Raw genomic sequence first — 24,984 nt, forward strand, 5'->3', positions numbered from 1 at the left:
TCAGAGAACAATACATGTTTCACATTGTCCACAGCCCAAGATTTGCACTGTTGGCACAAATGAAACCGACATTTGGCATTGGCGCGAGTGACCAAAGGTTTGGCTATAGCAGCCCGACCATGAATATTGACTCTGTGGGCCTCAAACTAACAGTTTCAGGTGCGCATTTAATTCTGCAGTGAGTTGGGCCGCTGTGGTTTAATGTTTTTTGAATACAACCCAGGTTAGTACCTGAACATCCCTTTCAGACAGCTTCCTCTTGCGTCGACAGTTACTCCTGTTGGATGTAGTTCGTCCTACGTGGTGGTATGGCGACATTACTCTGGATACTATAGCTCTCGATACACCAAAGACTTGCTGTCCTGGTCACAGATGAGCCCGAGAGATGCACAACAACAATTGTCCTCTTATTAAATCTGATATGTATCCCATTATGTCGTGTGGATTGCAATATTTTATGGACAGCTGTGCTATTGCTCTGCTAATTCAACCTTCACACTCTGCTTTTACTGATGGAATGTAAAGTCTGTAAAGATTAGTATCCAGGCCATGCATATCCAGTGTGAAACAACTCCAAAACCTGTATGTCACATCTACATGCTAATATGATGACAGTTGCTTTGCGGTTATTTCTGTTATTTCAAAAATAGCTTCCATATTTGTTATCTATCATTTGTCTTGTTCCTCATTTGTCTTTTCGCAGAGTTTGGGAGCAGAAGCAGAGTCAGCACCTTTGCCTAAACCTTCCTCTATTCCTGCCCCCCAGGAAATGAACTTTTCCATCGGTTTTACAGATTTGAATGGTAAACAATATTTCAAACTAATATTTTTCTCCAGTATCTGCTTTCTTACCACGTTATTTCACCTGAAAGTCTCAATTCATCAAATGTGTTGAATAATTTGTGAGAAAATTAGTGATTAATTAACCATAAAATTGCTTAAAACTATGTCTAAGGGCAGCTCAAAGGTGCACAGATAGGGCTGTTTGAAGTGGAGAATGTTTCTCTATGTTATGTCTGCAATCAAATCCTGAATAACCCACTTATATTTTGACCTCATCAAGCTCAAAAGTTCAACTCTGTTATAGGCACACAAAAAAACCACAACGATAAATCTTTACAGAAAAAAAAAAAAAAATTCTTAGCACAAGAAGATTAACTGTAAATACACTGTAAAAAGTGGCAGCCTGCAAATTTTACCTGCTATTAAAAAACTATTTCTATTTCTACCTGATTTAACCCATACATTTGTTTTGTTGGTATAAATGAATGTATATAGGTTTGTTCAGTAATGTTAAATAATATTTTTTTACTTAAATAAATCCAGTTAATTTAGATTCAATTAAATGAGGCAGTAAATATGTCATTATTATTGTGATGCATTAACCTTGGATTGGGGTACTAGTTAAGGATCACTGATATGATGTTATGTTTTGGGGTGGACCTTCATGCTTACTTTTTTTTCTAAAAAATTTACATTCTCGTACAAATCACATCGTACAAATTCATATGAAATTGCCATCTCGCAATTACTGTACTGTAGTTACTGTAGATAGGATTGTAATTTATTGTTCCTCCCCCATCTTTGGGTGCTCTGTATGTTGTCAACAATGTGATGTTTTTGTTTCACATTGTTACCCTATATGTTTCTCAAAAGCATCCCTGCATGAGATGGAAGACAATGACTTAGATGCCTTGATGGCTGACCTGGTGGCAGATATCAGTGCCACGGAGGAAAAGTTTGCCACAGACAGAGATACGTCAAAGGGGTCAGCTCCATTTGCCCCAACACCCATACTGCCTCAGAGTAACTTTGGCCTTCCAGTGTCAACTGACACCTCAAAACCTGCAACTTCCTCCAACTCAATTGCAGCTCCGCCCCCACCACCCGCCTCTAAACCATCAAGGGTAAGTATCATTCTGAATGGTCCGCACACCCACAGGCCTCATGTGGTTAACACATCCTTAGCTGAAGGTTACAGGGTTTATTTTAAAACCAGGCCAAACAACAGATGTGAACGGATATAATGGAATTTAAGTGCAGCCAACGCTGTAAAACTGCATTAACTTTATGAAGTATGAACCCTATGAATGTCTACAATATCCATCTCTACTCTGCGTGTAAAAAAAGCCCAACCATAAAATGTAATTACCCTCATGATTGCAATGTTAGCTCAGCCGGATATTCACTGAATGTTATTTTATGTCTAGTCCAGTGCTTGACGGAATGTACAACAGGAGACTGCTTTCTAATGTAGATCAGCTCTGTTTCACAACCTTAAGTGAGATGCCAACCTAGCAAGCACATTAAAGCATTACAGACATACTCTCGATGCAAAGGCTGTTTAACAAGTTGGGCAGAAAAATTGTATTGTCTTCTCAGCTAGAATTGTGTACATCCTTATTTGAATCCTAGAATGCCTTGCAACATGCTATTATGAGGAGCGTTCTAAATTAGTAATTTATGATGTTCCATTTCAGTTAAGATACCCAATACTCTCTTACTTTTGTCATTTTTAGATTTAATCTGTAGAATCAGAGTAAGCCTTGCATTTCCCATATGTAGAGCCTTTTGACGCCACATTGACTCCATGAAACCTTAATTAAAATCAGAATCAGAATCAGATCACTCCAAAAATCATTGATATGTATTGTTATGTCTGTTGGGTAATTATCCCTTTGTATCCCCCCAGGAAGAACAAGAGGAACAGATGAAAGCAGATAAAATCAAGCTTGCTTTGGAGAAGTTAAAGGAGGCCAAAGTGAAAAAGGTAAGCGATGCAATCGTTTTAATATTTTTTTGATCTTGAATGCACTTCAATGGTTTTAAGAATATTATTCAGTGCATTTCTAAAAAAGCTGGAGACAAGAATGTGAGTCATTTAACTACAAAATAAATATAGGTTCTTTTCATGGCATCGTTCAATGCTGTGCGGTAGGAATGTCTGGCTGTGTTAGGTGGTCTGGGTGAGCAGACATCCACCTCATTGATCCATTTCTAAAACAGATCAATGTCAATGACATCATGGCATTCTAAAACATGCCGGGAATCTGCTGCACGCTTGTTCAGACATTTGTTCATGCACAACCTCATGTAAGCCCAAAGAGGCCTCACATAGAACATCCCTTAAAGGATTAGTTCACTCACCCCCACGTCATCCAAGATGTTCATGACTTTCTTTCTGCAGTCGAAAAGAAATGAAGGTTTTTGAGGAAAACAGTCCAGGATTTTTCTCTATATAGTGGACTTCAATGGGGTACAATGGTTTGAAGGTCCAAATTGCAGTTTCAATGCAGCTTCACGATTCTACACGATCCTAGCCAAGGAATAAGGGTCTGATCAAGCGAAACGATCTGTCATTTTTTTGTAGTTTTTTTATATGTAGTTCTGTCAGGACCACTATCGTCAAATACGATTGACAATTAGCATACAGTTAGGATTGGCGGTATGGTTCCGCTCTGAGCGAGAACTCTCTGCGCATCCATGCAGCCTAGCAGCAATAACCCCCCTTAGGTTAAACAGAACAGAACCAACATGAATGTATCGCAGATATCATTAATTCAAGATTTTAAATTACAACATAATTCGAGAATTTATTCTGATTCAAGGGGAATCAGAATGCCAAATCCTGACTGGGCGAGAGGAGGAGCTGGGGATGGAGCAGGGTAATTCGCTCCTGAGAAACGCGATAGCTGCTGATAATACTGAAGGAGCTTATATATGTATAAAGTGATAGGCGTCGTATCCCTAGGTAGACGTGGATCAGCTGATGTGAGCTTGACTAACGTGACCTGCCAGAACTGACTCTACACTTGAAATGTCACCTCCGAAACTTTGCGGCACACAACTGGCTGTCGGTCCTCTTAGCAGCATGAAAAACAATAGTTTTATTCATTGGATTATATAGGCTGTAGACTCGAAAGTGAGCCAAGACCTTCCCTTACAATCACTAAAACTCTCTAAAAGTCTCTTTGTCAGTTCATCCCGATCTCACAAAGTTCATTTATAATCAATGAAGCTGCCAACAATGCACAATACATCTCTTATTACATCATGTCTACATTTTGTTTGTTGAACTAAGCATTGAATAAAAACTCTGACGTTTTGAGCGGTGAGTGGATTCTGGCTTAAACACCTCTTATTGGCCATTGCATTCAAGAGATCAACAACTATGTCTGTGATTGGCTACATTGCTAACTGCAGCAAAAACACATTGTAAATAGATACATTTCGTGTTCTCCAGAGCACAAACATAAAATATGCACTCGAGCGTTTGCCAAATCTGGTTCACCAATATATTATTACAGTATTAACTGTATAGTATCAAGGCCAGCCAGGAACCTTGGGGTTGTAATTGATGATCAATTGAGCTTCACAGACCACATTGCTAGAACTGCCCGGTCGTGTAGATTTGCCTTGGACAACATTAGGAGGATCAGGCCCTTCCTAACAGAGCATACTACACAACTCCTTGTCCAAGCGCTTGTTCTCCAGACTGGACTATTGTAATGCTCTCCTGGCTGGTCTTCCAGCTTGCTCTGTCAAACCTCTGCAACTGATCCAGAATGCTGCAGCCAGAGTAGTCTTTAATGAGCCGAAGAGAGCACACGTCACTCCTCTCCTCACACAATTGCACTGGTTGCCAGTTCCCGCTCGCATTAATTCAAGTCACTGACGTTTGCCTACAGAACAACCACTGGCACTGCTCCCTTTTACCTAAATTCATTACTTCAGACTTATGTGCCATCCAGAAACTTGCGCTCTGCAAGCGAATGTCGCCTTTTGGTGCCATCTCAAAGAGGCACAAAATCTCTTTCCCGGACCTTTACCATGACTGTTCCCTGCTGGTGGAATGATCTACCTAACTCAACCAGAGCTTCTGAGTCCGTAGTCCACTTTCAAGAAACTGCTGAAGACGCATCTTTCTTGGCAGCACTTGATCCAGTAATACTAACACTTTCTCTTCTCTTCTATTTTTTTATTTGTATATATAAAAAAATTACATGGACTGCATTAGATTAAATTGAGAGGGGTCATAGTACTTGCATATAGTTGTTCTACTGTTAGTTTAACTGCTTCTATTATTCTCATTTGTAAGTCGCTTTGGATAAAAGCGTCTGCTAAATGAATAAATTTAAAAATATAATATATAAACTGATGGTGCTCTTGCTTGGATTTGAGGGTGCCCCCGTAGAACCGGGCCTGGTTGTTATTCTGACTCAACCCTCTTCAGGGGCCAGTTGCATAAACTTAGCTGATAAGTGAAGACTGTGTCTTAAGGACTAGTCTGACCTACTAGCAATTAGTTAGGGCAAATCAGTCTTACTTTTGGGATTCAAATTAGACTAATCTGAATCTACCTTTTTATGTAACTGACTTAAAAAAAAGTTATGACCAGTCTTGAAGGAAAAAAAATGATGCCTAACTTGTAAGATTAGTCTAAGCAGTTTATGCAACTGGCCACTCTCTTGACTTGGAATCAACCTACTTCAGGTTTCGGTCTTGATTTGGACTCGACCCTCTTTTGGTCTCTGTCTTGACTTGGACTCGACCCTCTTCAGGTCTTGGTCTTGATTCAAACTTAACCATCTTCTGATCTCTGTCTTGTCTCGGAATTTACCCTCTTCAGGTCTTGTTCTTCACCCTGACTCAACCCCATTCAGGTCTAGATCTTGATTTGAACTTTCTTCAGGTCCCTGTCTTGACTTTTGCTCAACCCTCTTAATGTCTCTGACTCAATCTACTCTCGACCTTGACTCGAAAGAGCTGATCTCAGCTACATAACTGTCCAAATTGTTGTCAGAAAATTGTTGTTAGAAGTGTATTTGGACATAACTGTCCAAATTGTAGTTAGAATCGTAGTATATGTCAATGACTGCAAAATATGCTAAATTTGTATGTCTTAAAATGAATATTAGGATAAACATCTGAATCTCATGAAGCCTAAATGGCCTCTTCAGCAATAAAAGAACAAGCTTTGAACAATAATTGTTTCCTCTTAGATATATTTTATTTTTTACAATAAGCTCTCAATTGCTTTCTTCTCAATAGATTGTAAAAACAAATTAGTGTGTCATGGGTCAGCCTGCTTTAAAAAGTCTGGTTGTTGGCTACATGACCCACACTGACTTAATGTCACAGCTGAGTGATGAAGTTGGTTACTTAAAGTGCTCAAAGTGCACTGACTCACACCAATATGTTGTAATAATGGTTACAACAAGAACGGATCTAAAGTTGCAACTATAACTGCAACAATGTAAGACTTTAGAATGAGCTTAACTGCTTTTAGCATGATTGCTGATATTTAAGGATGTCCTTCTGCAGTTCACATGCCATTATCAGAGCGTTTCTCTCTATAAGACCATTCATATCTCTGTCTTCCAAACATCTGTGCATAGACCCTGTTGAAAACACAAGCATGGCTTGTCACCAGCATGTGATTATGCTGGTGTTCTCACCAGGCTTTAACTAGTTTGTTTAGCCAGAAGTTCCACTTTTGTCCACTTTGCAGAATATTCTGGCCAAGAACTGCTCACTTAAACGGGATGAAACCATCTGACCAATATACAATAAAAAGCATCAAAACCAAATTTGGTTACACTGATCATGCTAATGATCATAAATCATGCCATGTGGTTATCCTGTTAATTGAGTTTAACCTTGTGATTTATCATCTGTTCTGATAGCTGGTCGTAAAAGTGGAGATTATGGATGGCAGCTCAAAGACTATGATGGTGGATGAGAGACAAACAGTAAGAGAGGTGATAGACAACCTGTTTGAGAAGACACATTGTGACTGCAATGTGGACTGGTGTGTGTGCGAGACCAACCCTGACTTACAGACTGGTGAGTATTATCCATGTACACACACACACACACACACACACACACACACCTACATGTCCATTCAGTCGTCATCAGCTTTACAGGACTGGATTTTGCAAAGATGATGAAGTGTGTTTTCATTGGCGTGCTGACAGGCAGGATCCAGTGAGCTCACAGTACAAAGCTGACGTACCACCATACACATTCACTCTCACACACCAAACGACAGGTGGGTTTAATTTATTGTCCCAGACACTGTCACTCAGCCTCCCTATCATGAGGAAATACAGTCCTTATGATCGAAATCCCCCTTTACTCTTTCTCCATCTGCTGTGAGGCTTCATATACAGCCATTATGTTTGCTGTCTGGTTGCCAAATTTTAGATGAATAGACTTAAAGAGACTGGATTTTTCTGGCTATTGCTATTCCATTTGTTTCCCTTATGAAAAAAGAAGTGCACTAAATTTGATTGAATAGTGTACTCCAAACCATATAAAATATATTTTTGAAAAACTGTACTTGGAGATAATATACTATTATTGAAATACAAGGCCACTTCAGTGTATACTTAAAGAGTGTATACTTTCATTACTGTGTTTATTAATACACTTAACAAGTGCACTTTGTAATAATTTCAAATTAAAAGTTTTATTTCAAAGTCCTTTTAAATCAGTATGTTTTAATAATCTTTTGTCATGCTTTAAAGAAGCATGCTTTACGCTTATATTGGATGTACTGACCAACATACTAAAACACATGTAAAGTACTTGATTATAATTTAAACTGTAGTCTTATTTGATATTACATTTAAATATAATATGATATATATATATACAAATATATTTAAGGCATACAAGTTTCAATAGAAATGACATTCGTCCAATTTAGTCCTTAGCACTTAAGTCCTTAAAGCTCTTAACTTTAGCTAATTGCGTTTAAAATTGTTTTAAACTAAAACACATTTTCATTTAATTGTAAATAACATGCAATGGCATAAAATATTACATTTAGTTTTGCACTTAAAGGAATAGTTTACCAAAAGTGAAAATTCTGTCATAATTTTCTCACCCTCAATTTGTTCTAACCCTGCATGAATTTCTTTCTTCTGATGAACACAAAAGATATTTTGAATAATATGGGTAACCAAAAAGTTGATGGATCCTTCCATATGGAGAAAAAAAACTATAGGAGTCAATGGGACCCATCAACTGTTTATTTACACACATTCTTCAAAATAGTACAAATTTCAATGAATTAAAAACATAATGATTTAAATGTACTTTAAAGTAAAACTTTCAATTTGACCTTATTTTAACGTGCACTTTTTAAAAGTTAAGAAAGAGTCATGAAAGTGTACTCTCTTTAAGTAAACATTTTTATTATTTTATCAGTATTGTAATTTTTGCAAGTACAGGTTTTTTTTTTTTATATACTTTTAAGATTTGAAGTATGCTACAAGTGCACATTCAGTGCAATTAAGAATATATGGGTGGGTGGGGTGGACCAAATGTTATAGCTTAAGAATAGGCAACTGACAAAAAAAAAAAAAAAAAATCAGCTGACCACTAATCTTAATATTGTGGGCGGTGTGCATCCTCTTTAAAAACAAGTTGCCTCGATAAAAGAGTGAGGCAACTAAACAAACATTTCCATAAACAGAGTCAACGTTTAACTATGTTAAATATCTTTGGAAATTTGTTACACCCAAGTTAATTTTAGAGAAGTATCATCCTCGCATGATGATGTTTCCTACTGTGAGTGACTTCTAATCATGAGAAAAGTACTCATGCGAGAACATCTAAACAGCTCTGACACACAGTCAACCCGCATAAATACACCGTCGAGCGCCATCATAACTTTGCCAAACCTATGGGCGGCAGTGAAGGGAGAAGGATAAAGCCATGCAAGCCAATCCGAATCCTCAGAATGTGACGTTTGAGAACCTAAAACCCTGTTTCTCCCAGTTGACACGGCAACACAACCGGCGTTATCAGAAATATCCACTTTGGCCGGAGTTTTTAGAAATAATCGTTTTCTGTGATTAAATACAGGGTTTTCGTGTGAATGAGAGGCCAAACCACAGGGAGATATCTGCGTCTTCCCTTCGTATAAACGGGGCTTGAGTTTAAGTTTGGTTTTAAATCGTGATCTTGTTTGATTTGTTCCCCGTTCAAGCTCATCAGTTACCATGTGTCTAGTTAATTATCTCATTTAGTCCCTAGTGTTTCTCTGTGTATTTATAGCCCTGTGTTTGTTTCAGTCTTTCTCAGATCTCGTCTATTATAAGCAGTTGTTCTGTTCATTGCGTTTTTTTGTTTCCTGATGAAGTGTATTATTTGGCTGTATTAGGCTATATACGTCTACATTAATCCTTGAAATTTTCGTTTCAAAAAGCTTTCCATCCAAACTAGCATTTTCAAGCGTTTTCCAAAAGTTTAATAAAAGCTCATAAAAGCTCACTGAGATGATACATACGGAACAGATATCATAGTTATCACACTATTCTTCTGGCAGGGTCATTTTATTTAGCAAAATATCTCATCATTCACTGATGCATCCAGGTCACACTCAATCACCATTATATGTTTGTTCTAAAATGCAATTGCTCTTATGTTTTGCTTTTGCCGCAGGACAGCGATTGTGAGTAAATTTTCATCTTTGCAGGATTGTGATATGAAGAGTGAGCAATTACAGTAACATATCTTTAGCAACAGTGTGAAAGTGAATAGCACATAACAGGCACAGTTCAAGTTCAAGATGCAACTAATCATATGTCATTGATTGTTCTCAAAGACCTCAGTTTTCACAGTCCACACTACAACGCGAAAACGCCATTTTCAAATTTATACACTTGGGAACACGTTTTCAAAAAGCTATGTTTTTGCAGGCCAAAAACAGTCTCAGTGTTTCTCAGGAAGACTAAAACGGAGAGAAAAAGATGCGTTTTCAAACGAAACCGTGTGTGTGTGGACAAGGCCTAAAACAACTTGTTGCTGCTTGTTATTGCAAACAGTTTTAAAGTTTACTGTGCTTTGTTTTTTTCACCACTATACTCCCATCCGTTTGTGTACAGGAAATCATACATATGCTCAGGGAAAATAGCTTCCATATTAACCACACTTAACGTCAGACCACCTTCAAGCTCTCATCATTCCAGTTTTTAATCAGTATATGCAGTCTTTAACAGACAGACAACATAGTACAGTACCTATAAGACTACAGTGTCTAGTTTGGCATCAATGCACCGGAAGCTGCACACAGTAAAAACTCCCCTTTGGTTAATAAGTTTATGATAATCATTTCTCAAGATATTTTTTTTATAAAAAAGCTTTTATATTAATACTTTCAGCTTCAAACCAATAGTCAAGTTAAAGTCAAGTAAAGCTAACATCTTAAAAAGGAAGTTTTGTTTCGAGGAAGTTCTATTCTATATTTGTGCTTGCTGTGCTTATGCTTATTAGAATACAGATTAGTGATGGGAAGTGCAGATAGTAAAGGCCTCTCATTTGATACTGAATGTACTTTACTTTATTAACCCTCCTGTTACCCTCAAATCTGATAAAAAATTTTACCCACTGTAATTTAAACCTCCGGAATATGATATATATATATATTTTTACAAAGGTTCGTGTCTCAGGTAATGTATGTCTTTGTTGACTACTTAAATAACATTTTAAGTTGACATACACCCACCACCCCCCTCCCCACCCCTTATACATCCAGAATACCGATTGCACGTCTATGGACAAATTTACAAATCACCATAAAATCTGATTGAAAATTACTGATTGACCTAAAATTGGAAAAGTGTATTATATATTTGGTGTTTTATTTGTTATATAATATTTCTAAGTATCGATTTTTGTAATCTACAACATTTGTAAAGAAAAATGATTTATTTTATCAAGGAGAGTAACACGAGCAATGTTTGGGGTCAATCTCGCAAAAATTATGTTTTCCCCTCCCCCATGGCACTGGAAACATCAAAGTTCTCACAAAAATGATGTTTTCCACTCCCCATGGCACTGGAAAGAATTATTAGTTCTGATGAGAATTATGTCCCATGTCATGTGAACTACTAGTGGTTCTCGCAATACTACAGATATGGTTATGTTCGGTTAGAGCCCTAAAACAGAGGGAAGTTTTTTTTAATATAATATTGAATACGGTATGTAAAATTATAATGAACATTATAAATTATAACATGTTATATTTACCTCAATAAAACAACCAAAACAAATGTGTGTGAAATTTTAATATTTTTTCTGTTTTATTATATTATAGCTAAAAGAGCCTGGGGTCAAATTGACCCCAAGGAACACCGATGCTACAAAATGTGTACAGGACATTGAAAAAATATCAGCAGGTTAATTTTATGTTTACAGTTGTCCCCATTAAATTAGGAAAAGTCATTAAATTTTAAGCAAAAAAACAAACAAAAATCATATATTTACAGATGTTAAACATTGAATGGGGTCAAATTGACCCCAAAGTAATAGGAGGGTTAAAAACTTTTTACTGTATTTTTAATTAATACTTTGAGGACCTTTTTAGCTTTAATCCGTATTTTAGGTGCGCAATGTCATTTTTCTTTTACAATTTACTGTGCAAAGTATATTATGAATGAAAACAGTTATTTTTAAAAACATTTATTTATTTATTTATTTATGTGTGCAATTAAAGTTAAACATTCTTTAATGTATTTATGTATGTACAGTAAGTATTTCAATCATGACATCTCTCGAAATTGAAACACTATTTTATTGATAAGAATGAAATTTACTATATGGACTAGATTTTCTGCTGCTGCTGGCGGCATGAGTAAAGGCTACTGTCGAAACATGCACATACATACAGGAAAAATGATACAAGCTGCTGTAAGGAAAGTAGGCATAACCCCCTAGTAGATCTAGGCAGGTGGAGCTGGGGAAGGAGGAGGGCTAAGAAAATGCCCATGGCGTTCTGCACTTAGCTGAGCCAAGTCGGGATGGAAATAAATAGGTCACATAGATGGATTTAGGAGAACCACTCAGCTGCTCGGAAGAGTTTAAAGATCGTTTCATAAATGTATGTGTGCAATTAAATTTAAACATTGTTTTCCATCTTGTAGTTGGTAAGCTGCAAGGTAAACCCAAGATTGTTGGTACAGTTCCTTGAGAACACACACATATATATCTGTATTGTATTTTAATATAGCTTTGGATAAAAGTGTCTGTCAAATCAATCTTTACACAAAGTGTTCATAACTTCAAAGGGGCAATATTGATTATCAATATTTATGAAAATAGGAAAATGCGGTATGGACAAAAAACGATGACATTTTAAATGAGTTTGCCCTTTCCACAGAACGAGGGTTTGAGGACCATGAGAACCTAGTCGAGCCTCTTTCTACATGGACCAGGGACAGTGAAAACAAAGTGGTTTTTCATGAGAAAAAAGACAAATATGAAGTGTTCAGAAACCCTCAGGCAAGTATTTGGACGGCTATTTGTGCTTCTAGCCAATGCAATTTGAATTACAGCTTATGAAAATATCAACGCTTTTTCCTTACAGTTATGTTTCACAGAAGTGACATTTCCAGTGCAAAAACTGCTCTCTGACTTCTCTATTTCTAGTTCAATAAAAATGGAACAGAAATTAGAAAAACAGTTAAACTCAGCATATTGACAGCTTTCTGTAATTGTAGAAGACTTCTTTGGTGTAGAGACTGCCTTCATGACCAACATTATTACTTAAACATGACATTTTGTTGAATGCTGATTAAAATGAAGCCCCCATTTTCAATTTGTTTTACAGTTATTTTATTTGTGGAAAAAGGATAAGAAATCTCTAATGGAAATGAAAGAAAAAGACAAAGAACAACTTCTGGAGGTGCGTCTGCGTTTAACTTTTGATATAATTGAGAGATTTAATCTCAGCTTACCAATGTAGACATTTATCAAAAGAATTTAATGGAGTCAAGTAATGTCTGGTTCTGTATTTCTGGGTATAGGAGAATTTTTGTGGAGCCTCCATCATTGTGCCTGACCTTGAGGGCATTCTGTATATGAAGGAGGATGGCAAGAAATCCTGGAAACAGCGCTACTTCCTACTTCGGGCCTCTGGATTGTATTACTCACCCAAAGGCAAGACAAAGGTCAGCTCAGGCAACCCAGACAGTAACACATACAGTGCATTTTGAGTTCAGGCAAATCCTAGCTTATTAAGCTCAATGTACATCAGTTTACTTTTTGATTAAATACTTAATCACAACAGACCTAAATAATAGCCGGCTTGGTGAAAATGTCAAGAAATTACATTTCTGTGTGTTATGGGGTTCTCTCTCCATCAGGCATCACGGGACCTTGTGTGCTTGGTGCAGTTTGACAATGTGAACGTCTACTACTGCAAAGAATACAGAATCAGATACAAAGCACCAACAGACCACTGCTTCATTCTCAAGGTACAGTTTTCTTAAACTGCTCTAACTTTAAAATGAATAAAGAGTTTGGATCAGAAACATACAGTGTGACAAGGACAAAGATGAATAAAGTAAAACATGAGAACAGTCCACCCTTGTGAAAATATATTGCAATTCATTATATTGAATGTGATCTTGTAGTGTACTTTACATCTTTAAAGTATATGTATTTTTTTAAACTGAAGTTGCTGGTTTATAATATGAATGAAATAAAAGCCAATTTAAGTGTACTCTTAAATGTTTCTTAACACACTTAAAGGAACACTCCAGTCAGCATAGATCATTTAATCTGATTAGACCAGTGGTCACCAACCTTTTCAAGCCTAAGATCACATCCCAAGTCCAAATGTAAACCAAGATCTACCACTTGCAGAAAATTATGAAAAAACAAGGCCACAATGTAGTTCTACTTTGACATTCTTTGTTGCCTGTTAGTCACTAGGAAAATATTTATTTAACTATACAAATAGTATATAACTATACAAACTGTCAACTATAATTCAACATTTTCAACAGTAATATAACATTGTTAAGTATATAACCACAGGCTTATTACTCATATATAAACACAATAATCAGTCAATTACAGGCCTAAGCCAATAATGTACTGTTTCATTTTCCCTTTTAAAGCATAGGCTATTTCAAATCAAAATGGTAAGTGCAACTAGCATACAAAATATTATGACAACAGTCATCCTTCAATTCTTCAAAAATATTTTCACACAAATTACAGACCTACTACTATTCATTACCTCAATAATCAATCAATTACAGGCCTAAAACAGTCATGTACAGGACTGATTCTCTTTCCCTTTTCCAACAACATAAAACACAGATCTCCTTTTAACAATAGCCAATACAGGGTTTTTCCTGGCTCAAAATGAGGCGGAGGTGGTAAAATCGGGGTCCGGGGTCCTGCCCCCCGTGAGAAAAATGTGTACATTTTAAAGATAAATTCATTAATCTGGTGCACTTTGAGTCACTCGAATCTGTTGTTAAAAATAAAAAATAATCCACCCGCCAACCACCCATATTCTTTGATTTAGATATCTGCATCTGATCATCACATTAGGCTACAATTATTCAATTAAGCATGATAATATGGTAACATATCACACTGAAGTAGGCTGATTTAAAATTAACATTTATTTAAATTAAAAGTTCTTCTTTTGGCAAAATTACATTTCCTTTATAGCCTAAACAGAGGCTTTAGCCCAGTGGTCTCAAACTCGCGGCCCGCGGGCCATTTGCGGCCCGCGGGGTGATATTTTGTGGCCCCCTACTTGACATTAAAGTTTAATGTTAGTGCGGCCCGTCGTTGCGTGTGCCGCGTTAAAAATAAATAAATAAATAATTATCCCTTATGGGCTACCATAGATAGTCTCGTGACAGCTTACGGTGAGTTTGTTGTCAATAGTTGTCAATGACAGCCACGAAGTACAAACATACTGCGCCTGGAAAAAATGAGCGCGTCGCTTCAATAATGAGCGGCGCGCGCTTGCCGCGCGCCTCCATTTGAAATAACGAACTTGAGCGCGCAAAATATGTGAACGCGATATGTGAACGCGATATGTGAACGGCCCCTTGTCGAGCTAACAGCAATCAGGCCACGAGCTATTGGTAGCTCGCGAGCGACGTGTTGGAGAGAGACCCTGCTCTAAAACAATGTGAGAATAATCATTTTGAGCTTGTAATATGTGTCCAACAGGTTGATAAGACGGTTTGCTTTGATTTGTGCAAAGTCAGTCATTTGCCTGAGACACTATACATGTGTAGAAAGAATTCAATAAGACGGGCAGACATGACTGCAAATATTTGTATTTCAAAAGCAATAATTGTTTTTCTAAGTATAATAAAAGGAAATGTGCCTTCCAAAAAAAAACATTCAATATCATTAATGTGTTGTGTAAAGAAAATAAAAAGGACATAAGCAAATATAAATATCACAAATATGTGTTATAGACAAAGAAAGTTTGTAAAATGAACTTCAACTGTCAGAAGGACAGCTCATGAAGAACCAATCATGTACAGAAAGGAATGTTCAAATTCAGAGGAACAGTTCAGAAGAAACGTTAATAATAAATATTGAGAAGATTGGATCAGTTGTGCTCCTTTTTTGGAATACTTGAATACTATTTTTTGTGGAATACTTGATGCGGCCCAGCCTGACCCAGACTCTACCTCCAGCGGCCCCCAGTTAAGTTGAGTTTGAGACCCCTGCCCTACTCCCTTTAAACTTAAATTGTCAATGTTTCATTTTTGAAAACACTCTTATCGGAATAATTTTTTGTACCTTTATAAAGGGCATTTTCCCCCTAATTTTATTTAATGTACTGGTATGCTCTAAATTTCATTTCAAATTCTTACATTTTATCAATACATTCAATTAAAATAATAAGACAAGGCTGTTACCAATCAAATTTAATAATTTACATTGAAAAATTAAAACTGTGTTAAATGAGATTATGAGATTGTTTTGAATATTTTTTGAATATACAAATAAGGAATGTTGAAAAGAATGATACTTTGAAACTAAACCGCCAGTAGAAGCGGCAGGCGGCCGTCTTAATGAGCGAGTCATTGAGTCATTCATTCAAACGATTCGTTCAAACGGCTGATTGATTCAGAATGAGGCGGTTTAATAATGGGTAAGGTTAATTGAATCTTTGACTCGAGCGATTAGGTCAAAACGCTGAATCATTCAGTAATGAATAATGGATGAGTGTTGCTAGCTGTGAGATGCGCTGGTTCTGTTGTTTGGAACTATTTTCGCTGCTGAAACAGAACAAAAACAGTAATTACGTCTAAAAATGTAAGTAACTTAATTTTAACTATTTGTTTATTGAACTGTTATGAAATCAATATCTTGGTTTCAATCGTGCTTGCATTCAGGAAAACAGCACTCTGGTCGTGTGTAGTCTATAACGTTATATTGTTTCTTAACTATAAATTTGACGGAGGTGGCCGCCTCATAATTGTCTATGCAGGAAAACCCCTGCAGATTTCAAACTAGCAATAGCCTACTCCCTCACCGTTGTGCCATCGTTTCGTTAGCTTGCGTATCGATGTGAGCGTAGTGTGAAGTGGCTGAGCTGGTTAAAGCGTGAAGCCTTGTTTATACTCGACGCGTCCGCATGAGCCAAAAATGACGTCATTGTAACGGCGCGCGCGCCTCCGCATCCCCTAGACACCATTTACTACACACAGTAGGCTCACACATGGTGCATTTTTAATTAATAAATAATAATGAATACAAATATTGGTGTTTTTTCTCTGATTTTGAAAACTCTTCGCGATCGACTAATGCTTCCAAGATCGACTTGTCGATCGCGATCGACGGGTTGGTGACTCCTGGATTAGACCATTAGCATCTCTCTAAAAAAAAATGACCAAAGATTTGTGATATTTTTCCTATTTAAAACTTGACTCTTCTGTAGTTACACCGTGTACTAAGACTGACGGAAAATGAAAAGTTGCTATTTTTTAGGACAATATGGCTAGGAACTATACTCTCATTCCTGCGTAATAATCAAGGAACTTTGCTGCAGTACCATGGGTGCAGCAGGCGCAATGATATTACGCAGTAGGTAATATGCATGTGAATGATGTCCTGTTTTCACAGATTCACGTTTTTGTAGTTTATACAGAGAAAGTTCAAAAACTTGAACTTTGAAACCCGTTTTCAGACCAAAACGCTGTTGTCGGCCAAAACGCATAAGCCTTCCGTTTTTAGTTGAAAACAGTGTTGTGTAAACATCCCCTAAATTACTAAATGGCAAACCTAGTCTCGGGCCAGTGTTAGAGTGCAACCTCGGCTTTTTAAGTAGTTTGCCATGATAACAAGGTGTCTTTAAGTACTCCAGGCAGCAGGGGATTTGTCTGATATTTACACACCATAAATCAGCTTGGTTCTCTTTCATACAGTAAGTGTGCACTCAAAGACCATCAAGCTGGTAGGCGTAACCCCCAAACGCTGCTAAACACAAATTGTACAATAATTATTTCAAGGTGTGTGCTTCTTTTATGTCTGGTGCTACCCCTAAAGATTAAAGCCAATGTGTTGCATTTGAACGTCAAGAATGCAGGAAGTGGTTGGGGAAACATCTTTTCCTGTTTAGCGTGCATGGATGAGAGCTGATATTAACTGTGGCAACATGAAACACAAGGGATGAGGGTTTGAAGATTCACGGAAAGTGAATCTTTCTTAGATAGCAAGTTGCTAAATTCAAGAAACGGTACAGTATTTTATAGTTTATACAAAAACAGCATCTTAAAAAATATAACGGTAACACTGTATTTTACAATGTCCTTGTTACACGCTATATCTACTTGCCGTTACTAACAGTAAACTATGCATCTACTAAACGACTACATTCAACTAACCATAAACTAAATCCTAATCCACACAATAGCAAATACATGTTGTTTATTATTATTACTTAATTCTTAATTGTATAATTACACTGCAACAACGACACCTTAAATAAAGTGTAATTAAAATAACTGATGTGTAAACTTTCTAGATCTGGTAAATAACTTTAAATGCTACATCTTGTGTGAAGAACTACTATACTGTTCAGAAGAACTACTATACTGTTCAGACAGTATAATTTTTATGCATGCATGGTGGTAACAGTCTGATAAATATAACCAAAACCAATCAAAACTAGCAGTCTAAAAATGCTATCATGGTTCTCAAGTCTTTCCAAATGAATAATATAGTCTATAATTTGAACAAGACACTATGGTTTAGTAACCAGCCTGCCACAAGTTGTAAAAGGTCACAAAAAACAATCTGGTTATTTTTCAGTTGACAGAGCCTTCCTTTAATTAAAGTCTTTGCACACAATTCAAAATACCTCAACTTAGTTTTTTCCAGTCCATCCTCACCTCTAAGAATATGAATATGTGATGAAAGTGTTTATACTGGTTTATTGTTCTACCAAATTAAAAATGAGGCATATCACTATAGCTAAAAACTAATTTTGGACAAAGAAAATTATAACTGTAAAAAGCTATTTTACCATCAACCCATAGGAAATAAAATACCTTAAGGATTATAGCAAAAGCAGGTCCACTGACATGTTGATGCCTTGCTAAGAAAGCATGACAAATCATCAAGGGTGTCTATGTTACGGTTAGGGTGTGCTGTGTTTTATGTTTGTCAAGCAATTGGGAAATAAAACGCAAAAAAAAATCAATAATACGTGCACAATTAAACCCTTACTCCAACAGAAAAGGGACATGCATTCTTTGCATGTATGCAATAATTCAAAATTATAAAGCACAAGATTTGTGTGGTTCATTTTAGCAATATTTAGGACTCATCCTAAAGTGTGGCACTAGAGGGGCATTGGCAATCAAATTGTGATTTTAGTGTGCCATCCACTGTCTCTGCTATGCAACTGCAGCTCAATCAAATATGTAATCAATTATTAATATCAACTGTCCATTTGGAGAACAACTAATATTAGCAAAGCATGAACTAATATTGAATACCCTAATACGTTATTACCCAACCCTTTGTTGTTTTGAGAACAACAAAAAACACTGATTAAAGTAAAAATTAATGGTTCCACAAATCTGTAGGGACGGGGGAACAATATGGAACACAACTAAATTAAATGTTATTATCTTGGCCTTTTCAGGTGTGTATATCAGGTTTATGTCATATTCATATGGTTACTGTGATCTGCTTTCAGCATCCTCAAATTCAAAAAGAATCCCAATACATCAAGTATCTGTGTTGTGATGATGAGTTGACCATGACTCTGTGGGTGACTGGGATACGTATTGCAAAGGTGAGCAGAAACCAGGCCACACACCAAAAACCAAAATAGATAGTGTCTTCTTGCATTTATCATACAATCATTAAGTTGAACTTTTTGGAGCAAAAATTGGCATTATAAATTATAGTTTACAATGCAAAAATGTACTGTAAATTGTTGCTGTATTGGGTTGGATCCTATTGTGAGCTGTCTACTTTGTCAAAAAATAGTAATAATTAACAAATAAGTTCCCTTTCGTTGTCACTCCGAGTTCCGTGGATGACGACGAATGGGGTTTCGCTTAGAAAGTCTATCAACTTAGAGTATTACAAAATGAGCCAATGGCAAAGAAATGCCATGGGTCTGCGGAATTTGCATGGCGTAACTCCGCCCCACCTCGTGGGTATAAAAGGAGGAATGCGGCAGAATGCAGATATGTTTTTGCTTCGGAGCCAAGTTAATTCTTCACTCCACAAGCCATCTCTGAACTGTCAGCTTTTACAAGACGAGCGAGATTCTTCGGTGTTGGTGTGACGGCGATCTCCCGGCGAGTGCACACTTCCTGCTTATCTGTGCAGTGGTTTGCCAGTGAGTGTGTTTCTCCCCGGGCGCTTCAGCACCGAGTTTCCTCTCTAAAAGAGCTTGCACGTGGCACGTCTTTTTAAAGATGCCTAGCCCGTGCACTTCTGGTTGTGGCAGACTCGTGTCTGACTCTGATGGGCACGAGCGCTGTCTAGTGTGTTTGGGCATTGATCACGCTAGAGCAGCGCTCGTGGATGACTCATGTTCTCTCTGTGGGAAGATTACCATCGCGTCATTGCGGTCGAGACTCAATGATCTCGCAAGAGTGAGAGTCCCCTCATCCACACCCCGATCTACTTCCTCTAAACCTAGAGCTAGTACTTCGGCTGGTGGCCAGGGTGACGGTGTGGAACAAGGCGCCGACTATTTGTCCGTGCCCTGCACCTACCCCTCCAGTGACGGTGCCCGTTAGTGTCCAGGGGATTCCAGCGGGCCCATCTTCGGATGTCCCGCGAGTTTCCTTTGGTGCTACAGAGGATGATGCGATGTCTGTCGCTGCATCACAAGGTGGGCAGGATTCGTCGAGTGAAGACTCGACAGCGCTGCCTCCTTCGGGTGTGCAGTCGTTCGTCGAGTCTGATCCCGAGATGACTGCCATGCTTACCCTGGATGATTGGTTTTTGGGTACGGCCGCCGAATTACGTCCGCGGCCAAACCCAATATCTTTCTTCCCGGATGTGCATGATGAGATCTCGAAGTCCTGGAAGACCCCCATGTCTTCCCGTGACCGCTCGCTGCTTTCATCCGCCTTCCCTCCCCTCGATGGAGCAGCTGCCCGTGGGTACACTGGGCTCCCCCGGTTGAACGCTCTGTTGCGATGCAACTGTGTCCTCAGAGTGCTTCTTCTCGCGGCGAGCCTAAGCACCCATCCAAAGCCTGTAGATTTTCGTCTATGTTAGTGGCGAAGTCTTACAGAGCGGCAGGACAGGCAGCTGCTTCTCTGCATGCTATGGCCACTCTGCAGGTCTACCAGGCCCAGATGCTCAGAGACATGCACGAGGGTAGGACAGACCCAGGGCTCTTTGAAGAGTTGCACGCCGCCACCGACCTCGCTCTCCGGGCGACGAAGGTGACCGCACGCTCCCTGGGTTTGGTGATGTCCACAGCCGTGGTCCAGGAAAGACATCTGTGGCTGAACCTGGCTGACATGATGGATACCGAGTGGTCCCGGCTGCTTGACACCCGCATGTCCCAGGCCGGCCTCTTCGGCGGTGCAGTTGAGGACTTTGCCCAACAGTTCTCGACTGCTCAGAAACAGACTGAGGCCATTAAACACATTCTGCCCCGTCGACCCGCTGCTGCCTCCACCCAGTCGGCCGGGTAGGTGCTTCAGTCTGTTCGCCACCGAGGGCGCCCTCCTGCGGCTCCCACCTCTCCCGCCCGGCCCAAGCAGCAGCCTTCACCCGGGCCCGGTCGTGGAGGAAGCCGCAGGAAGGCACCCCAGCCCTCTCCAGCCCTGCGCCCCGCTAAACGCCGGGCAAAGCGGCGCTCCTGAGACGGGCTGCACAGAGATGTTGACTGTTACTTCTCAGGAGGTGGTAGCAGGACCACCCCTTCCCCCGGTGGAGGGCCGGGGGAGAATCTTTTGTTCTCCACTCCCCGCTGCTCACCCCCGGGTGGGCAGCACCCTAATGTGGTTAAAGAAAGAAGTAACACATCCATCCCTGAGCACACAGAGTTCTCGGACGACACGGTGCGCCGCCCCCGGGCCGTGCACCCCTCGTCCTCCTCTGTCCCAGAGCCGGATGACAGTGCGCGCCGTCCCCGGACCATGCCGCTCTCATCCTCCTCTGGCAGAGCAGACCCCCGTGGAACATTCGTCCTTCCCTGGTCTCCTCTGTAAGGGCGCGGTCAATGACTGTGCCCCCACTCCGGGCCGCTATGCCGTCCGCGTCTGGGCCAGTCATTCCGCCTCGCTGCACCACCGATGGGAAGTCTGTGGTTCGTATGACCCCGCTGGTACAGTCATTGGGAGCCTGGCTAGAGCTTCCCAACCTGTCCCGCTGGGTCGCTCGGACGATCAGGCTCGGCTACGCGATTCAGTTCACGCGGTCTCCTCCCTGCTTCAGGGGAGTCTGCTCCACTATGGTCGGTGGCAATGCCCCTATCATGAGAGCAGAGGTTGCTACCCTACTGGCGAAGGGTGCGATCGAGACTGTCCCTCCAGGCGAAATGAGGTCCGGCTTCTACAGCCCCTACTTCATTGTCCCGAAGAAAACCGGTGGGTTACGGCCAATCCTGGACCTGCGCGTTCTGAACCGCTCCCTTCACAGGATGCTGTTCAAGATGCTCACCGCCAAACGCATTTTCGAATGTGATTGGATTGGTTTGCAGCGATCGACCTGAAGGACACCTACTTCCATGTCTCCATTCTCCCTCGACACAGACCGTTCCTACGGTTTGCTTTCGAGGGGCAGGCATACCAGTACGCGGTTCTCCCTTTCGGGCTAGCCCTGTCTCCTCGCGTCTTCACGAAGGTTGTCGAGGCAGCCCTTGTTCCCCTTCGGGAACACGGGGTTCGCATCCTGAACTATCTCGACGACTGGCTGATACTAGCTCACTCTCGAGACCAGGTTCTTTCCATTCCATTTCCATTCGTTCCATTCTCGAGACGAACACAGGGACCTAGTGCTCCGGCACCTAGCCCGTCTGGGCCTTCGGGTCAACTGGGAAAAGAGCAAACTTTGCCACGTGCAGAGGATCTCTTTTGTTGGTATGGACATCGACTCGGTCGCCATGTCCGCGCAGCTTACGAGCGAGCGCGCGCAGTCACTGCTGACTTGCCTGAGACAGTTCGAGGGCAAGAGTGCGGTTCCACTGAAACTTTTTCAGAGGCTACCCGGGCATATGGCATCTGCAGCCGCGGCAAAGCCGCTCGGATTGCTTCATATGAGACCGCTTCAGCTTTGGCTTCGCGACCGAGTCCCAAGGTGGGCATGGCAACACGGCCTCCTTGGCTGATTCCCCTGAGGAAGGACCTCCTTTCTCAGGGACGGGGCACCCTATGGCACCCTCGTCCCGATCTTTGGAACCTCCACGTGTGGCTCCTGGATGGGACGAGGCAGGTTTGAGTACCCTACCACCAGCGGTGGTGGCTACCATCACTTCCGCTAGAGCATCATCCACGAGACACGCCTATGCGTTGAAGTGGAACTTCTTCATCAACTGGTGCTCTTCTCTCCTTCAAGATGGGTTGGAGCGAAGGCTGTCTCCCTCCACCCTCAAAGTCTATGTTGCCGCTATTGCAGCACACCATGACCCAGTCGAAGGTAAGTCTGTGGGGAAGCACGACCTGACTGTCAGGTTCCTGAGAGGAGCGAGGAGACTGAATCCTCCTCGCCCTCCTCTCGTTACCTCTTGGGACCTCTCAGTGGTTCTAACTGCCCTGCAGAGTGCTCCCTTTGAGCCTTTGCAATCAGTGGAGCTTATGTTCCTGTCAATGAAGACAGCGCTCCTGGTTGCATTGGGCTCCATCAAGAGGGTAGGTGACCTGCACGCATTCTCCGTTGACGAAGCGTGCCTGGAATTCAGGCAGGCCTACTCTCACGTGATCCTGAGACCCCGGCTTGGATATGTGCCCAAGGTTCCTACCACTCCCTTCCGGGACCAGGTGGTGAACCTGCAAGCGCTGCCCCTGGAGGAGGCAGACCCAGCCTTGGCACTGCTCTGTCCAGTACGTGCTCTCCGCGCCTATGTAGACAGAACGCAGTGTTTCAGGACCTCAGACCAGCTCTTTGTCTGTTATGGTGGGAAGCTGAAGGGAAAGACTCTCTCCAAGCAAAGGCTGTCTCACTGGATAGTGGACGCCATTGCTTTGGCATACCAGCAGCAAGGTCGACCGTGCCCCCTTGGTGTGACTGCCCACTCCACCCGGAGTGTGGCGTCCTCTTGGGCTCTAGCGCTTGGCGCCTCGCTAACAGACATCTGCGGAGCTGCAGGCTGGGCGACACCCAACACATTCGCCAGATTCTACAATCTCCGAGTGGAGCCAGTGTCCTCTCATGTACTCGCTTTAACCAGCTAGTACCGGACCCGCTCAGGTGTCTTCGCTTGCTCGCCATTCCACTCTACGGACTGGATACGTGCGATATTCTCCTCAGGTGAGCTTCCCCGAAAGCCCTGAGTTCCTCCAGCACTCCTGACGTCGGCGCCAGTGTCTATTGGTGCCTCCCGTGTGCATGGTCCCTCCTCTGAGCGACCCCCACATGTGTATTCCACTGTAAGCCTCTCTGAGCATGTGTCTTTCCCTTGGCAATTGTATAATTTTTAATTGTATAATTTCAGTTTTTTTTTTTTTTCAAAATCAAAATTTAACCTACTGTATGTTACCTGACTGAATTTTCTTTTCTTTTTTTTTACAATTTGATACATTTTCTTTGCACATTTGGTAGTGGAGAGTTTCAAGCAGTGTTTTTTTAGTGTCACTTAAATTTTGAGACTGTTTTTTTTTTTTAACCTGTGGTATAGATTTAGTATCGATACTGAGGTATTAGGTTCTGGTATCGTACCGAAGCCAAAATTGTGGTATCGAGCCATCCCTACCCCATTCGTCGTCATCCGACGGAACTCGGACTGACAACGAAAGGGAACGTCTCGGTTACGGATGTAACCCTCGTTCCCTGAGTAGGGAACGGAGACGTTCCGTCTTCCTGCCACTTTCCGCTGTACCGCGGGGATCGCCTGAGCTCAGTCTTGGCTCCTCAGCGAAGAAACATATCTGCATTCTGCCGGCTTCCTACGCCATGCAAATTCCGCAGACCCATGGCATTTCTTTGCCATTGGCTCATTTTGTAATACTCAAAGTTGATAGGCTTTCTAAGCGAAACCCCATTCGTCGTCATCCGACGGAACGTCTCCGTTCCCTACTCAGGGAACGAGGGTTACATCCGTAACCGAGACGTTCTTCTACCTTATTAACGGTCTTGTTTTGTCATGATTTTTTCATAGTATGGTAAGCAGTTATATGAAAACTACAAAACCGCTGTGAGGAAAGCAGCAGGCACTGCAACCTGGGCTAACCGCACTATCCAGGCCTCCTCCAGTGCATCGACACCCTCTCCGACACCTAAAGGTAGAGATAGTGAGCTAAATACATTGTTATAAAATGTAGATCTTGATATATAAAAGGATTTTGATGACATTTTTGTGTTTGTCTTTCAGCCAAAGCTGCGAATGGACACGCTCCTCAGCTTCCAAAGGACACCAAGGTACCTCTAAATCTATCAATTGCCTTAGTAATGAAGAACACCATAATATAATACGATAAATAATATAAGTTCATGGACCATACTTAAGTGTGAACTGAATGTAATGTTGTCAGACACTTAACTACATGTTAATTACAATTC

The 24,984-nt window shown here is 40.7% G+C and overlaps 1 protein-coding gene and 1 long non-coding RNA gene across 2 annotated transcripts in view; one reads left to right on the plus strand and one right to left on the minus strand.

The window, feature by feature from the left end:
* apbb1ip (amyloid beta (A4) precursor protein-binding, family B, member 1 interacting protein) overlaps positions 1-24,984 on the plus strand; it is a 35,232-nt gene that overhangs the window by 8,795 nt on the left and 1,453 nt on the right. Inside the window, exons 3-13 of the mRNA XM_056249874.1 lie at positions 704-803; positions 1,657-1,907; positions 2,693-2,770; positions 6,687-6,846; positions 12,173-12,294; positions 12,623-12,697; positions 12,819-12,962; positions 13,158-13,268; positions 18,989-19,087; positions 24,584-24,707; positions 24,797-24,843. Of these exons, the coding sequence (XP_056105849.1) occupies positions 704-803; positions 1,657-1,907; positions 2,693-2,770; positions 6,687-6,846; positions 12,173-12,294; positions 12,623-12,697; positions 12,819-12,962; positions 13,158-13,268; positions 18,989-19,087; positions 24,584-24,707; positions 24,797-24,843 (1,311 nt within the window). The remainder of the gene's footprint in view (positions 1-703; positions 804-1,656; positions 1,908-2,692; positions 2,771-6,686; positions 6,847-12,172; positions 12,295-12,622; positions 12,698-12,818; positions 12,963-13,157; positions 13,269-18,988; positions 19,088-24,583; positions 24,708-24,796; positions 24,844-24,984) is intronic.
* Positions 19,683-21,941, minus strand: LOC130084439 (uncharacterized). The gene is made up of 2 exons (XR_008806927.1): positions 21,632-21,941; positions 19,683-20,235 (listed from the first exon to the last, which is right to left on the minus strand). It is a non-coding gene; the product is annotated as an uncharacterized LOC130084439 (long non-coding RNA).

Source organism: Rhinichthys klamathensis, unplaced genomic scaffold, assembly GCF_029890125.1.
Source record: "Rhinichthys klamathensis goyatoka isolate OS25496 unplaced genomic scaffold, OSU_Roscu_1.1 h1tg000064l_1, whole genome shotgun sequence".
NCBI lineage: Eukaryota > Metazoa > Chordata > Actinopteri > Cypriniformes > Leuciscidae > Rhinichthys > Rhinichthys klamathensis.